The following is a 17,149-nucleotide window of genomic DNA, read 5'->3' as shown; positions in this document are numbered from 1 at the left end:
TTTATTTAGAACCTAAGAACTATTAAAACTTTTAAAGATTAATACTTTAATGAGCAGTTCTACGTATGTGCATATTAGGTAATTGACTGCTATTAAGAATATGCTTTTTTGGGGGTACTGCCAGGTATAATACTTAACAGAATACATATATATTTTTATAATTACAACCATCTTACAATAAAAAAATTTTAATGCAAAGATAACACTATTGTCTCTATTTCACCAATGAAAAAATTCACTTATTCTAATAATTCATTTATTCAATTACAAAAACATTTAAAGTTAAAGAAGCTTTAGATAAAACTAAATCCCTTCCAAAAAAATGAATCACATAGATAGTAAAGGAGATAAAATATATTTTGGTTTGATCTTAAAAGCACTTTAAAAGTTAAATTAAATCCTCTAAGACTAAAGGTTTAAAGCTTAAATTAAGCATACCCTAAATAAAAAAGTTTACAAATTATATCTCGATTCAATAAAAAGAATCAGAGAGTTAATTTCAGGAGTTCTTAACACACACACAAAGACACACACACACACAGACACGCACACATACACACAGACACAAATGTGTAGAAAACAAATAGATAAAACTGTTAATTCAAGTGGTTCAATGAAAGCAATCAATAGTGCATAACGTATGTGAAGATTTTCTCCTTGATTAGCAAGATTCTGTAAACAATCTTTTCACTAAATTTGTCATTGGTTTATATTATATGTATGCAGCTGTAGATCTTTTAAATTCATATATTGGCATAAATATTCTTTCCTGCTTTAAAAGTATATTTCACTGTTTCCAAGTTTACCATAATATATAAAATATATATTTATAAGCTGCTTTTTCAAGTACTGCATATACGGTTTATATATTAGCAAAAACATGCAATTTGAATATTCCACACCTAATAATTCATGCAAATGATGAGACAGACAGTATATACTTTCATTACCTCTGTTTTAGCTTAGAAAGCTTCTCAACTACTCTATGGTGAGCTCTGATTATAAGTTAATAAAATGCTAAAATATAAGATCACATTCCCACACCAAAAAAGGAAAATTATTATGTAACTATTATGCAGAAAAAATAACCAATCAAATGAATGAGGGTTAAAAGTATATAATGTCAACATGAGAACTAGTACAGACTGATATTAACAGGATGGACCTTTTGAATAGCCATACTCATCTGTAATCAAGATTACTTTCATATTAGACAGCAGTAAAAAAAAGTTAGAAAAGCAATTTTAATTTTTAAGGTGCTAGAACTATAATATTCATGTACTCTCCCCTCCTCCCATGCCCAAATCTGTTAAAAAACTTCACATGCTTGTATAGTTCACGTAATAGTATACGGTTGACCCTGAACAATTTGGGGGCTAGGGGTGCTGAGCCACAAACAGTTGAATATCTGCACATAACTTGACTCCCCCAAAACTTAGCTCCTAATAGCCTACTGCTGATAACATAAAACAGTTAATTAACACATATTTTGTTTATGTATTATATGCTGTATTACAGTAAAGTAAGCTAGAGAAAAGAAAATATTATTAAGAAAATCATAAGGAATATACATTTACAGTATTAATTGAAAAAAACCCCAAGCATAAGTGAACCTGCACAGTTCAAACCATGTTCTTCAAGGGTCAACTATAATACCAAGAATGTAACACATGACACCAAAAAGGAAATCAGTATTACAGTTTGAGCAACTGTTGAAAATTTTTCCTTCAGCATTTCTTATATTCATCAAAGGCTGGTAATAATAACTTGACCCAGAACAGTACTGGTGACACAGAATAAAAAAGGAAATAAAGCCAATTATAATTTAGCATTACTGAACATATTTTAATGTTCATGTTAAAACAGAATTATTAAAAAAAATGGCAAAACACAAGTTTACTCTTATTTAACTATATTTACTTCTTTTAAAGATATATACATATATATGAACTGTGTTCACGAATAGCACTGCTTGTAAAAATGATTTTAGTACTTTATTAAAATTTTGGAAATTAACTTCTATATATATAATATGATTTTATTTTTCAAGGTCAGAATTTTACTTTGCTCTTCCTGATTTTAAAATATTAAGCATCTAATTTTCTGTTTTAGAACACATCACTAAGAGAAAATCCCCCAAAGAATATATATTATTTGAGATTACAAAAGAACAAGTAACTTAAAACACTTACGGTAACTACTTTCACTATCGCTGGCATTAGAAGTTACATGCTCTGAAATTGCAGGATGATGGAAAAAATAAAGAAAACATAGTGTAATGAGTTTTCAAATAGCAAATTATCAAAATAAACATAAGGTGACATTACAAAATGCTGAGATATAAACCACACATACCCAACAAATTTTTAAAAAGCATTTTTGATTTTCTTTGAAGTTTAATTTTTTTCAAATAAATATGCATTAGCAAGAAAAAAAACCCGTAATTAAGAAGAATGCCTCATTTTTGCACAATACCATTTATGAACAAAATCTACATTACAAGTAACAAGTAGAATATGACAAAGAGGGCAAAGTGATCCTAAATTAGTCCAATGGTAGACATAAAACCCAAAAAGAGAAAATGTAGTTGGCACTATTTCATTTAGTTTATGGAACCGTAATGACTGATAAAGGAGACAAGTTATATTTGAGCAAACAGACGCCCATTTTAATAAAGGGATATCTTAAATAATAAATAAATGATCTTGCTTTTAGTTCAGTTTTTCTTGTTCCTGAAAAGAAATGAAAATCCACGTTCCTGAGATCATATAGACAAAACATTTTAGATGTCAGAGTCAGATGCCTCAATAAAAGTAAAATGGAAGGGAATTTTAGAAGGTGGGATTGTATTATGAAATAGATTGTATTTCTGAGAAACTCTACTTTGATAAAATTGACAATGGCTGCTTTGCAAAACAAAAGATAAAGCAAATACACCCAGTTGCAAATTGCCTGGCCCCTCCTCAAAAGTGACCCCATTTCATAACTTGCTCAGTAAACACCATGCACTCGTCTCATGTAAATGTAATCTCAGGTGTTCTCTCAATAAATGTCTCTCTTGAATTAAAAAAAATGTAATTTTATTTATAAAAACTAAACAGTGAAAGTTCCCCAGGGAGGAAAATCTAAATTTCTTATGTCAGGCAAAGGAAAAAAATGTTTTTAAAGGATAAGGAAGAAGTTTAAAGAGAAATTATCTGCTGTACCATACCATCCACAGTCTCCTAAAATCAACAGCACTACTGAAAACTTTGGAGAATGGTAAAATTTAAGAATTCAAATAAAGATAACAGTTTTTGAATTGTCAAAGTAAAAAATAAGTATGTTATTCTAACCTGCAAAGAGAAGATATAACTTTCTTAATCATGATTATGTATATATTAAATCAGAACATTAAAAATTGTAATATATGTAAAATGGTGTTTTTTAAAAATTTATATTTAAAAAGTTCTTCCCATGTTGCCTCATGAACCTCAATAATCATTCTAAATTCTTATATAATAGTCTATTGGACTGCTAAGTCATGGTTACCTTACTATTTATTATTTAGACATTTTAGTTTGCTTTAAATTGTTTTTCCAGAAACATCAACAAATTATTATGAATGTCTCTATTTACACACAGTTTTTTACCTTTTGTCCTATTTCCTTAAATCATTTCCAGAAATAGGAATGCCCCAAAAAAGTTCTTAAATTTATATTAGGATTGATACTACACTCTGCAATCTTTAATATGTAAAAGAAAACATTAATTATTGCAATGGAGTGAAAAAAGGAGAAGGATAAGTAGGAGTATAGAAGAAATAATATTAACCATGAGATGACAATAATAGAAGCTGGGTAAAGAATACTTGTGGAGTTTATTTTACTATTCTTCTACTACTGAATATGTCTGACATGTTGTATAATAAAAACTTAAAGTTACTACAATCTCTTTTCTATCTTTTCTGGGGATTTCTCCTACTCATCTTTGAGTTCTCTAAGATTACCAATAGCTATTACACAATCAAATTCTTCCAGTTCTTTCAAGTATCCTCTACAATAAAATCTTGCTACTCAAAGTATGGCCCTTGGAAAAGCACCATCATCACCATCATCACCATCATCATCATCATTGCTTGGGAGCTTATTAGAAAGGTAAAATGTTTTTTCCTGATAGAACTATAATCTTTTTCAAGGCACTTCATTAAAGATGTTCAAATATCCAATAAACATATAAATATGTTCAAGTTTTTTACTTATCAGGGAAATGCAAATTGAAAACACAATGGATATCTCTACAATTCACCGGAATGGCTAAAATGAAAACAAAACCAAAACGGATATGCCAAGCATAGAGAAGGATATGTAGCAATTGGAACTCATACTACTGGGGGTGAGTGGGGGTGGGTAAATTGTTACAGCCACTTTGGAAAACTACTTGGCAGTACCTACCAAAGCTGAATATCTATATCTATATCTATATCTATATCTATCTAGCTATAGATATAGCTCTATATCTATATATCTCCATATCCCAGAAATTCCTTTCCTAGGTATTTCCCAACAGAAAGATATATATATATGCTCACCAAAAGACATGTACAAGAACGTTCAAAGCAACATGTCCAAAACAGCCCTAAGTATATGTTTATTTACAAATCTGAGACAATATAGTTTCATATTTTACTTTTTTCACTTATATTGTGAGCATTTTCCCAAATCATTATGTTTTCATGTTTTTCAATGGTTATATAATACTACAAAGTATGGATAAATCACACTTCATTACCACTTCTCAACTGTAAGGCACTTTAGGATGATTTCAATTTTGGGGAGTGTTGCAATTTCTAAATAATACTAAAATAAATATCATTATATATCTCCATCTCTGATTACATCCTTAGGATAAATTCCTTGAAGAGGAATTACTAGTAGGTTCAAAGATATGCTTTTCCAGAAAGGCTATATCAATTTACACTCTCAATAGTAATATATTAAAAGTAATCATTCCACAGAACCCTCTCCATCACTGGCTTATCCTTTAAAAGAAAAGTCTACCAACACGATGGTTAAATATCATTTTGTTTATTGATTACTAGGGATGTTAAACATTTATAAATGCTTATTTCATTTGCTTATCTTTTGAGCACTCTTCTCATATCCTTTGTCCAGTTTTCTAGTGGCGAGTTAGTCTGTTTCTTATTGATGTGTTAGACATTTATAGTGTAAGGATATCATCCCTTTGACATATATGGTATAAATATATTCTTCAAGTTTTTATTTTTATTTTATTTATGATGTTTGATGACCACAATCATTTAAAATCTCTCTAACCAAGTCTCACCTTCCTAATCAAACATTTTTTTCCTGAGAATGCATCATGTCTTTTTTTTTTTTTTTTAAAGCTGAGCCATCCTGCTACCTGTTGGCAGCTCAGCGGCTGCTCAGCTCGGGCTGGACTCGAACCACTGTTGCTCAGAGCTCAAACTCATGAGCGAGCTCTTAACTAACTGAGCCACTCAGCCGGCCCTGCATCATGTCTTTTTGAGCTCTCTAAATTCTACACATCGTCAATCTCTAGCAATACTACTGCTCTTACACTTATCCTTGACATAAATGAAAATAAATCTGGTTTTGGTATCTAAGAGCTCTGCACAAATCTGAATAAATAAATCTTTATGAAAGGAAAAGAGATAGAAGAAAAAAGAAAAAAAGGAAAGAGATAAGTAACAGGAAACCTGTGTGCCTAACTGAGCAAGTTTTTGAAGTGTTGGACAAAATAAAAAGCTATAAAAATTGAGCTGCATACAAAAGACAGGTACAAACCTTTTTTGAAACTGTATGTCATAATTTCACTTCTGAGCACCTTTAATGGCCTCTTCTGAACTATATTTCTTTAAGTCTCTGTTACAGGAATCTTACCCAGTTTTTTCAGAACTTGTTCAAAATTGCCTTCTTAAAGCATAAAAGCTGCACAGGTTTCTATTTCTAGTTTTTTTTACAATGATTCAGTTGCATTCTCCCTGATTTCCATCATACTCTAATTAGTCCTGTTAGTCAAAATTAGGTTTGGAAAGATAATTTCTCTCTGTCAATGGGGCAAATCAATAATTTGATTCTCTTCTTTGTAGACTCACTGAATTTTTGTCTATGGAAAGTATTCTAGGGTATCACCACTTTTGTTTCTTTCTCTGCTCTTCAATTAAATACCGGAATTTTCCATAGGTTGTGTGAAATTACATGCAGATGTACATATTTCTTGATATTCAGTGTAATTCTACATCTCTTCAACAGGTTTGTTTCTCTGGAATAATTTATGCTTTTGTTCTCAGTCCCTTTATGAGACCAGTTCCAACAAGGCTTGATGAATACCTATCTGACGTCACATTTATTTTCTTATGTTAAAATCTCACAGACTTTTGCTTAGTTTATTCCCCGTATTCTGAACTGTAGAATACAGATAATTGAGGCCACAAATAATGTTCTTGGTTCAGCGCCTTTCCCAGTATTTTCTATTGTATAATAATAGGCACCTTGTCAACTATTAGTCCTTTGTTTTATGTAATAACCTCCATCATACCCAGTTTTAGAATTTAACTGATATTTTTCTATTTCCTTCAATATTTTCCACCTAAAATCTTCTTGATCTGATCATCAAGTTACCAGTTGAATAAATCTTTTCAGTTCCTGGGAGATGAAACACAGAAATCTATCACTCAAAGGATCTTAAGTCACTGTCCAGAAAATTAAATCCTTTTCTAAATGACACTGTCTGGTAATCAATTACAACTTTTCATTCATTTCTCATCCCAAGTCTCAATCCTCAATTATAATAAGATGAAAATATGATTTGGTCAAGGCATAATTATCATCCATCATAACAATATCAATATGGGAACTAAACACATCTGTGGAAACATTTGCTGATCCATACCACCTCTAAAATATGTTACCATTCACAAAATAAATTCCATAGCATTAATAATCTGTGGAAGCATTTTCTAGTTATGAAGATTTTCACTGATAATTCTTCCCAAAGGTAAGAGATTTTAAAAAGGGTGCCACTAGTAATAGTAAATTTGTGAGTCTTGCCAAATCCTAAAAAGGCACATGCGAAAATAATAAAGTGTGTCTAATAAAAATAATTACATATAAAACAGATCTCCTTCAATCTAATACAAACCTTTAATTGTTAAGGATGAAATAAAAGTCAAGTAACCTATAGTTTAGATTAAAATTCTAATACAGAGTTATGATAAATCAGGAAAAAATATTAAATGTTTATTAATGAATATCTTAGAAAGTTAAGAGATACTGGATATATCCTTAATGATCAATGAATTAAAAAGAAATAAGTTTCAAAATGCTTAATAATCCAAAGGTAAAGAACTATCTAGAAAAAACTTTTTCCTAAAAGATTACTTCTATGAGTCACTATCACCTAAAATAACTTAGTAATATTTGGTAAAATTTCACAATTAATCAATTTGAAAACACTCAAAATAAAAATTTTGTTTGGTTAAATGACTTGTTTCATTCATCCATTCCAACATTTATTGAAGGACTTCTTGTTTCACTCAACCTTTCCAACATTTTATATATATATATATATATATATATATATATATATATATATATATATAAAAATAAATAAAATCAGACTCTGTACTAAGCTTTATATGAAAATCAAATACTAGCCAAAAAATTAAACAAGAACAATGCAACCAAAACCAAAAACAGAGACATCATCTTGGGTAAATGAAAAAACAAAGGATAATATTTCTTGTAATTTGTTTCATAAATTACAACCTCCTTAAAAAAGAGATATGATTCCCCCCCACACAGACTGCTACTCGAACTTGAGGTCCACAATTCTTCTCTAATATTTAAGATTTATTGTGTTTTATAGTCTCACATTATAGCAATGCTTTTCTAACACAGAATCAAAGCGATTTCAACTTGTTTTAACAATAAAAGGGGGATGTAAAACTGCAAAGAAGATTTTCTACTTTCTAACGATGAGGGCAGGTAGTACTATTTTTAAAAACTTTAAAAAAGTCTTCATATTTAAAAAAACTCCTAGCAAAAGTAATTGCCATAAAAATTACAAAAATGAAAATGTAACTATGAGCAGAAAGTTTTTCAAGTGATGTGAAAAACAGAGCATTAGAAAAACAAAAGGTGTGTATGATGGAAATAAAAATCCCAAGCATATTATTAACACGAAAAGTCTAAAAGCAATCTAAATCATACACCTCCTCATGCCAGAAGGGCACTACTACCATGATTCTCAAAATGTATCTGAAAAAAGGTAGGTCTGTAGATGGAGGTTAAAAAACTTGGGAGTATTTTGATCACTTACTCAGGCCTTTTGATCCCATGTCGTCAGGGATCTCCTGTAGAGAGTAGTTCCCAGAGAGCAAGCAATAAAAAGATAATCAAAGAAAATAGTTGTCAGTAATGTATAAAACTGGTGCTACAATAAGAGACAGTTCCAAGACCATTACAGGTACACGTATCTTACAGAGAACTTTTGTAGATCTGAAAGTTTGAAATAAGCTAGCAGCTAAATGTAATCTAAAAGAATGAAAGGTATACCTCAGAGGTTGACTAGGGTAGAGCAGTAAAATTTGAGACTATTTCTTGTTATTTTAAAAGTAAAATTCAGATTGTTTACATATAAGGAAGAAATAAGATAAAATGGAATGATTCCAGAAGATCTATTTATCAAAGACTAGCAATACTCTACCTAGAAATCACTAAGTGGTTCCCAGGTTTCCTCTAAAACATTCTTGGAGAATGTACTAAGTGATTTTTATAAGAAACCTTACATGAAATAATTCTATTTTAAACATATAGATTAAAAATAGTTTACTTTAAAATAAGCATTCCTAAGGTGCCAGAAAAAATTAAGATTGGGAAGCAAATTAACTTATGCCTTTTAAGTTGTCTCTGGTTAAGACAATTAGTAACCTGTTGCAGCTCTTGAAACTGTCTCCATGGTAACAACCAACTGCAGGGCAGTAGGTCCCTCTGCATTTATTTTCTGTTGACCACTGGATCCACATACTTACGGTCAGCATCACTTGTTTCCTGCTCACTCTGGTCCTTGTTCTTGTAGAAGGGGAATTTTCGGGAAAAGAGGTTCTTTTTACGCTTGTCATTGAATGACTGCTGAAGAAGAGAAGGAGGGGCAAAACAAAGGGATGTCTACTGTCTGTGTGTACAAAGGCCCAGCCTAGTAGCTCTGTGGAAGCTGACTCTTGTGACCACAGTGTGCAGTTTGTATATGAATTTTACTTTAATCACATATAAAGTGAACTTCTAATTTTGTATTAACTCCTTTAATTCTAATGTTTTACAACAGAAAATACTGAAAAATTTAAAAGTGTAATTCAGTAATACCCAAAAACAGGAATAAGTGCTACTTGGTAAAAAAGGGCAGAGTAAATCAGATTAGCTACTAATATAGTACAAACCAAGCTAATAATCTGTTCATATCAATCTATATTTTTCTAGAAGATTTCCAGGAGCTAGATGCTCTATAGCAAAAGTTATTTTAAATGTTTATTCTAGCTGTTCAAATAATTTTTATGCATTGGGTAACAGCCTTCATTTTCTTTTTCCTGGAGCACATTCCCCCCACCTCCCTTTTGTGGCTTCAACAAACTAACAAAAAACCACTATTAAAAAAGAACACCAAAACAATTGAGAAAGTTGGCAGTGCTGAATATTTAAAAACAATCCCTATCTATCTATCTATCTATCTATCTATCTATCTATCTATCTATCTATCTATCTATTATTGAAGAGGAAAAAAAAAAAACTAAATGCTTAGGGCATGAATCAGAAAATGGAAAGAAAACTAAGAGGGCTCTATTAAGACCACAAAGTCTAGCAAAAGATTTATCAATGCTGTCTAACCAGAGAAGAAAAGTTAAAACTGCTGGCCAACTTGAATGCTATCATAACTGATTTGTCTTTAAGCTCTACTAATCTATTTTTAAAGGTGCATATATAAAATAGAACCAGATTCAATCCCTTGGCACCATAGGTCCTTAATAGGAAATAAAAAGTTTGGTGCTCATAAAAGCCAAACAGAGAATTAAGATTTGAATAGTTTATACACAATTGCTATGAGGGAGTTGCACCACTGATTTGATGTACCTTATTGCACAGATGTTGGAAACAATTTTTTTCCATTCTTGAATGATCCATTTGTGCATTCATAGATTTAAAAGCATGTAGCACACAGAAAGATGAGGCTATTAAAGAGAAATAGCTTCTTTGTAATTTCTGTCATGGCACCAATGTCTTGAAGGAGATGGCCTTACTGACCAGTGACACTAGGAATTTATTATTATTATTATTATTATTATTATTATTATTTTGATGCAGGAACAATATAAAGAATAGAAATTTTGTTCTGATTTTTCCTGAGTTTCCTTGTTATAAGATGCTATCATTATTTGGAAGTGTACTGACACCAGGAAGTATGTTTTTGGCATGCCTGTATTTCTAAGCAAGTAAGGCCAGGTGATCAAGGTGCTGAGGTAGATTAAAGTGACTCTTAACTCAAATTCTATTACCTGAAAGGATTTATTTCAGTTAAGAATCTTTACAAAAGCAAGGTTCAACTTCCATTTTTACCTTTCAGGTCAATAATTCAGGATTAATAAGTTCATAGTTCACAGTCAAGCAGACTGTCTTGATTTCAATTTTAAATTTTGAAGGCTCCACTACCTCTAAGCAGAAGATGAAAATTAAGTTGATGAGTAAAAAATAATGTGGAAAGCTCTGGACTTACAGTTATTTTATAAACTGTCAAGTAGCATTATTTGAATAAAAATCTTTGTTTGAATCCAAATGTTAGAAAAGAGGAAAAGAAAAACTTAAGTTAATCTAATTTAGGGAAGGACTAAATCTTTGTGTTCATGACAATCATTGTTTTGGAATTTAGTAATAATTTTTATGATATCTGATAAAATTAGTATTTTAAATAAAAGGTTATTTACCACTCCTACTGCATATACAGTGGTCAGAGTCACTTTCACAGCAAACAACCGAAAGAAACATGAAATTTAAAATGTTTTGATTTTTGATATCTTTGCAGTTAGCCAGAATGAGATATCATAAAGATTCATAATATGGGACAGAAAGAAATGCTTGTTAGTAAAGAAATGTATTAATTGTATTACATTTAACATCCTCCAGGTGAAGAATTTATTAAAAGTAAAAGTAGCACAAGCAAACAAGACAAAAATGTGTAGGGAAAACACAGAACTGGAGAAACATACTACCTCCAGTTTCTCTACACTTCCAATACAAAATAATCTTTTTAATTACTTATTGTTATTAATGCTACATTGCAAGAGAGCCACAGTGCAATGACTATAAGGACTGATAAAATATCACAAATTCTGGATACATATATTAAATGTATGAATATATAATTTCCATATGTAGTATTTCAAAATAGCTAAATGAATGTTAAAAATGCTAATGAGAAACTGAAATGTTATAAGTCTATAGTGGAAATAAAGTCCATAAACCACCAACCACCATGTAAGGAAAGGAAGAGGAGAACTTAGAATGGGAAATGGAGTTACAGAAAGAAATGCAGTTCTGTATCAATGGCAAGCGTATTTTTACCCCACTCAGTATCATGCATACTTTTGGTGCTGTGTTAGAACACAGTGATTGTGTATAAAGTTGGTTACAGTCAACAAACAAGACTAAGATTTAAATATGTCGTTAATTCAGTTAACTTCTTACAGTATGAAAGAAAAGTTACAACATGCAACCTCTTTTTCAATACATTGACAGTGTATTTTGCTAAATTACTTTTTAAGACATATATAAAATAAGCACAAAAAGCACTGTGTTATTTAAAATCCTGAGCATTTACTTGGGATGTTTTTTCCTCTGAAAAGTGTCTATTTTAAATACTGCTTCAGATCACACTATATAATTTTTATATTTTCTGAATGCTACAAGATAATTTTAAATGAAATTTATCATTTTTAAAATAATTGAATGCATTATATAATTTACTCAGATTTAATTTCTTTGATCGAGGATCTCATTTCTTATCTTTTAAATTTTAAAGCTTTAAGTTTGAATGCTTAGTAATATCGGAGATGTATGAATAGTAGAGTTAATTTATTTGCTGAGTTAACATTCTACATTCATTTGAAATATGACTAAAAGATGTATAAAACTTTTGCTTCAAATTAAAACCCCTGCAAAACACAAAACACTGCTATGAATAGTATTTCAATACAACATGTGTTCAGTTCTTTCTTTAGGTTTTTTGCTAAAATATTCCATTGCAGTAATTATATACATAGTACAGGACAAGTCTGTAAGATTTTTTTCATCTACTGACATCCATTTTAAGCAGGACTTAAAGCAAATGAAAACAAAAACACATCTAAAACACATATGAAAGAATTTCGATATATTTCTTGACCATCTACAAACTCCTCCTCTTAATATCTCTTTATTTCCTCAAGATAAAAATTCATATTGATTCAAACATTTAAAACATGGGTTCTATTAATAAATTATATTAGGAATAGAGGGGAGAAAGAACAAGGAAATTTCCATGAATTCACTTGAAAAAACCCATAACTGATACTATGACCTAATTAATAATTTTTTGGGGCTCTATTTTCTTAGAAGATTCATCAAGTTACTCAACATGATTAATATTGGTGACAAAAGTTTCTAATTGGACATCTGAATGAAGGCTGAATTAATTTCATTTACAAAAATAACCTCGGCCAAAAGTATGCTGTTAAGAATATATCAAACGACAGTTTTGAGAATTTGGAAAGGTCTATGAAAAGGGTGCTTTACTTTAATAAATTGCTTCTTTAATTAATCTATTGTAAAGCACCATGGCAAGAGCTGATGGTAATTCTTATAGGAAAATCCTTCTCATCTTAATAATGTAGCTCAAACAAAAATTATGAAAAGTCCTACTATCCTCAATTATTAATTTCTAGAAATAAAAGATTTCATATACTCACCCCTTTATCTCTTGTTTTAGAATTGAATTTCACTGTTTTTAACCGGGCTCGTTCTTTCTTTTCAACCCTGTCAAAATACACAATGTTATTTTTCAGGTATACCAAACATATCTAAGGGTCTAACTACAAATCATCAGTACTGATACTTTAATACGGGGCATTTTTACATTCTAGAACCTTTGGGTGCCATCTAGGTTTGCATCCCCAAATTAATTAGAATTTGTGAAAAATGAAATACAAGGTTTATTTTATTGTGAAAATAAAGACCATTTGTGAAGTATCAAAAATACAATACATTACATGTGTACTTACATATATACTCAATTCCATAATTATACTGATATTATTATAAGGCATCATTTCTGAGTTTAGAAATTTTCTAGGTTTTCTTTGTTTTTGTTTAAATATTAGCTTAGCAAGGAACACATATGCTAAAAATTAAGCATGAGAGGGAGAAAGCAAATGGGGTAAAATGTCAACAGCTGGGGAAAGTAGGTGAAGGATATGTGGGTGTTCCTTGTACTGTTCTTGCATTTCTCTTGTACTTATTTTTCTGTAGCTCTGAAAACTTTAAAAATAAAAAGGTGGGAAATAAAAAAATTAAGCTGAACTCCAATGAGATATTTGTGTAAATACATAAAGTAACCGATTACAGTGCACAAAATAAAGAGTTAAAGTATCTTTGGAAGGATAGGTAACCTTAGTTACCTAGAACTGGTAACCTTAGTAATCTCTATGAAGGTGAAGTGGTTGCCTGGGGAACAGGGTTAAGAGGGAGTTTGTATAACTTTTAGATCTTCTGAATCTTGAACCTTGTTAAAGTGTTATCTATTCAAAATATGCCAACAAAACTACAACAAATGTTTCAGGTAGACTGTCACACCAGTGAGCATTTTGCAAAATTTCACGTAAATCAAGCTTTTATAAATCAATTTCAATATCGCAATTATGTTAGTATACTGCAGAAAAACCTACCAAAAAAGGCTGTGAATAAATGTACTTTTTTTTTTTTATGTAGCTATATGGTTTTATTATGGGATAGTGAGAGAAGAACTTAAGGATTTAGAACTTAAGCTTTTTACCATTCCAAAGCAATTTTGCCCAGAACTTATTGAGGGCATTGCAAAACTAAGATTTAGTAAGTGAACATTTACAACTCAAAATGGCTTTGTTTTCTAATCATTATCTTTACTCAATAGTTGAGTTACTTAAGTTGTGTTTATTTGTAAATACTGTTCCTGAAAGAAAGCTAAGAATTGTAGAAGCTACAATTTCTTGTGCTATTACTAGAAGTAAAGAGGTCTAACAAAGAGATAGTTCTATTTAAGAAATTACAAGTTTTGAACACATTCAAGGGCAAAATAGCATAATTAGTTGTGGTTTCATACCGTATTTTATGGGAGAAAAATTGTATTCTAAAATGTTATTCATGAATTTGGGAATTTGTAGAGATCTCAAGATATATTTCTTACATAACTTCTGGCTTTAAAAACCAACTTTATAGAATTTTTATACAAAATGAAAAATATCTCTTTCTACTAAAGTCAGCTGCATTCTCATTTGTTGTGTGCACACATAAAGTCTTTGCAAGATATGAAGCTCCAAGAGATAAGACAATTATTAGGAACTCTGACCTTGATATGTGAGGTTTCTACTGACTCAAGAAGGCACAAGAGAAAGCATTTCTCAATTTAGAGGAGACTATAATGTATTCTGGGAAAAAAGTTACGCTGAGGGCTGCATTACTAAAAGAGGAGTTGCCACCAAATATAAGATCTAGCCATATATGAATCTAGTCAACAGTCATAAATTCTAAAACCACAACTACAAATCTCTGTAATACTTTAATATTCTGACTCTTCAACTTCTACAAACACGTATACAAATATATACGCATATGTAAGTAGAGGTCTAAAATAGGTATATGATTTGGCATACTTACCAATTATAAAGACTTAACAAAATCAGTATAAATGCAACTCATTAATAAGAAAAAAAAAGTTTATTACATCATTAGCTTGACCAAAAGTGAATTAACTGGCTATAATAAACATTAATGGATCATTAATAATTTTTGCTGGCTATCTTAAAACTTAAAAAAGGGCTTTTAGGTAAAGATTTGGATGAATGGTATTTCATAAATAGGCTACTTTGGGGGAATTATGAACTGATGTTTTAGTTCCTTTCCCATGAAAGTAGAGACTTCCAACTTCATTTCATAGACTTTACAGGGGGTTCTCTAAGTTGGGATTATTCTTTTTTTTTTTTAATTAAATTTATTGGGGTGACAATGGTTAGTAAAATTACATAAGTTTTAAATATACAATTCTATAATACATCAACTATATATCACATTGTGTGCTCACCAGAGTCTGTTCTCCTTCCATCACCATATATTTGACCCCCTTTACCCTCATCTACCACCCCCCTTTCCCCTTACCCTCTGGTAACCACTAAACTATTGTCTGTGTCTATGAGTTTTGTTTCTTTGTTTATCTTGTTCCTTTGTTGCTTTCAGTTTTATATACCACATATCAGTGAAATCATATGGTTCTCGACTTTTTCTGTCTCATTTATTACGCTTAGCATAATAATCAACATTCATCCATGTTGTAGCAAATGGGATTATTCTTTTCAAAGACAATCTGCACTTAACCACTTTTGCCACTAGATGGTAAGTGTGCACTAATGAATTGCTATAATAAATGTTTAAAAAAGCAAAAAGATAGTGAATGTACTGATACTTCAAAATTAAGAGAAGAGAGATGTGAAGCATATCACCTGGTATTTCTAAACATTTTGCATTTATTTACAATGCTTTATTTTTTTTTAAGTCTAAAGGAGATAATTCACAGAAACCTCAATGAAAATTGAGGTTTTATCACCGCCCACATGGGAAAACTACAGAGGCTTTTAATTTCCTCTCCCTCCCCTGGCATAAATACATGAACAGTGACTTAAAGTATACTTATTTTGTGTTTAGCAACTAATAGAAGCTTTAGAGAAATTTCTGTTTGGGGGCATCATATTCTCAAGTTATGTTATTAGTTACAAAATAAGGTGAATAAAATTAAATGATTGTAAAACATGGTATGGAAAACCAAGCACAAAATCATTACCTCAATAAAAGAAAATTAAAGGAACAGCATTTATTTGTTTATGTTGCCCAATTTTAAAGTGGCAAGACTGCAACAGACTTATATTTACCTGCGTTTACTGGGAATCACCCCAACTTCTTCACTCTCACCATCTGGTGTAACCTGTCTGGCTTGCCACCATTCATCATCAGAAGCATTAATAACATGGAGAATATCTCCAAATTTGAAGTTCAATCCCTGACTGGGAAGGCCACTGTCTTTAGTCTTGTCATAATCAAAAAGGGCTCTAGATTAAGAAGAAAAAGTCCATAATTATTTGTTATAACAATGTTATCAATATTAAATAAACATAGGATTCTGAAAGTGTTCATAATCTTGGTAATTACACAGTATACCACAGTAGGCAAAATAATGTCAAGCTCAACTTTGTACTATATGCAAGACAAGGAGACAAAAAAAGAAACAGCAAAATTAACTTTTTATTGTAATAGTTTGTTTTTAGGTATACTACTTTATTTCTCTCAATATTGAGAGAAATTTAGGAAATTTAAAAAACGCTTTTAGTATAATCCAATGGCAACCTATATTGAATTCTAAAATGAAGATGAAACCTAGAGAGTTGCTCTAAATTAATAAACAAAAGTAAATATTAAGAGATACACTTCTCTTTATTTTGACTAGACACACTTGGGAAAACAAATTCCCTGACAGATTTGATTCATTAATTGTGGACTGTAAGACTAGATCAACAGAGTGATTATTTTGCCAGTAAATTATTCTTTCCAGAGTCAATAACAATGATGAAAACTAACTACAGATGACAAAAGCTGTCAAATATTTTGGAAAAAATACTGTAATAATTTAATACAGTAAGTGCAAATGTTAAGAATATTTTAAAATTTGATAAAAGGAAAATATTGTGTTCTACTACTTGATTAACATACAATATTTAACAAATTAAAATTTTATATCCAAAGAAGCTCTTTCAGAACAGGATCCCAGCAACTACATTTTTGTTCTAATTTGGCAACTGGAA

General features: G+C 30.6%; 1 protein-coding gene across 17 annotated transcripts in view; it reads right to left on the bottom strand.

Moving 5' to 3' along the window:
- DLG1 (discs large MAGUK scaffold protein 1) overlaps window positions 1-17,149 on the bottom strand; it is a 248,247-nt gene that overhangs the window by 32,153 nt on the left and 198,945 nt on the right. For 7 of the 17 annotated variants that reach the window (XM_019651456.1, XM_019651466.1, XM_019651514.1 and 4 more), the window contains 5 exons: window positions 16,223-16,399; window positions 13,016-13,082; window positions 9,056-9,155; window positions 2,193-2,234; window positions 1,166-1,201 (listed from right to left, as the gene is read on the bottom strand). In XM_019651456.1, coding sequence (XP_019507001.1) covers window positions 1,166-1,201; window positions 2,193-2,234; window positions 9,056-9,155; window positions 13,016-13,082; window positions 16,223-16,399 — 422 coding nt within the window. Of the gene's footprint in view, window positions 1-1,165; window positions 1,202-2,192; window positions 2,235-8,343; window positions 8,378-9,055; window positions 9,156-13,015; window positions 13,083-16,222; window positions 16,400-17,149 lie in introns of all 17 variants that reach the window. The other 10 variants (XM_019651509.1, XM_019651560.1, XM_019651582.1 and 7 more) reach the window with 6 other exon arrangements.

The sequence above is a fragment of the Hipposideros armiger genome, unplaced genomic scaffold, assembly GCF_001890085.2.
Source record: "Hipposideros armiger isolate ML-2016 unplaced genomic scaffold, ASM189008v1 scaffold_8, whole genome shotgun sequence".
NCBI lineage: Eukaryota > Metazoa > Chordata > Mammalia > Chiroptera > Hipposideridae > Hipposideros > Hipposideros armiger.
This window is presented reverse-complemented; position numbering and strand designations above follow the sequence as displayed.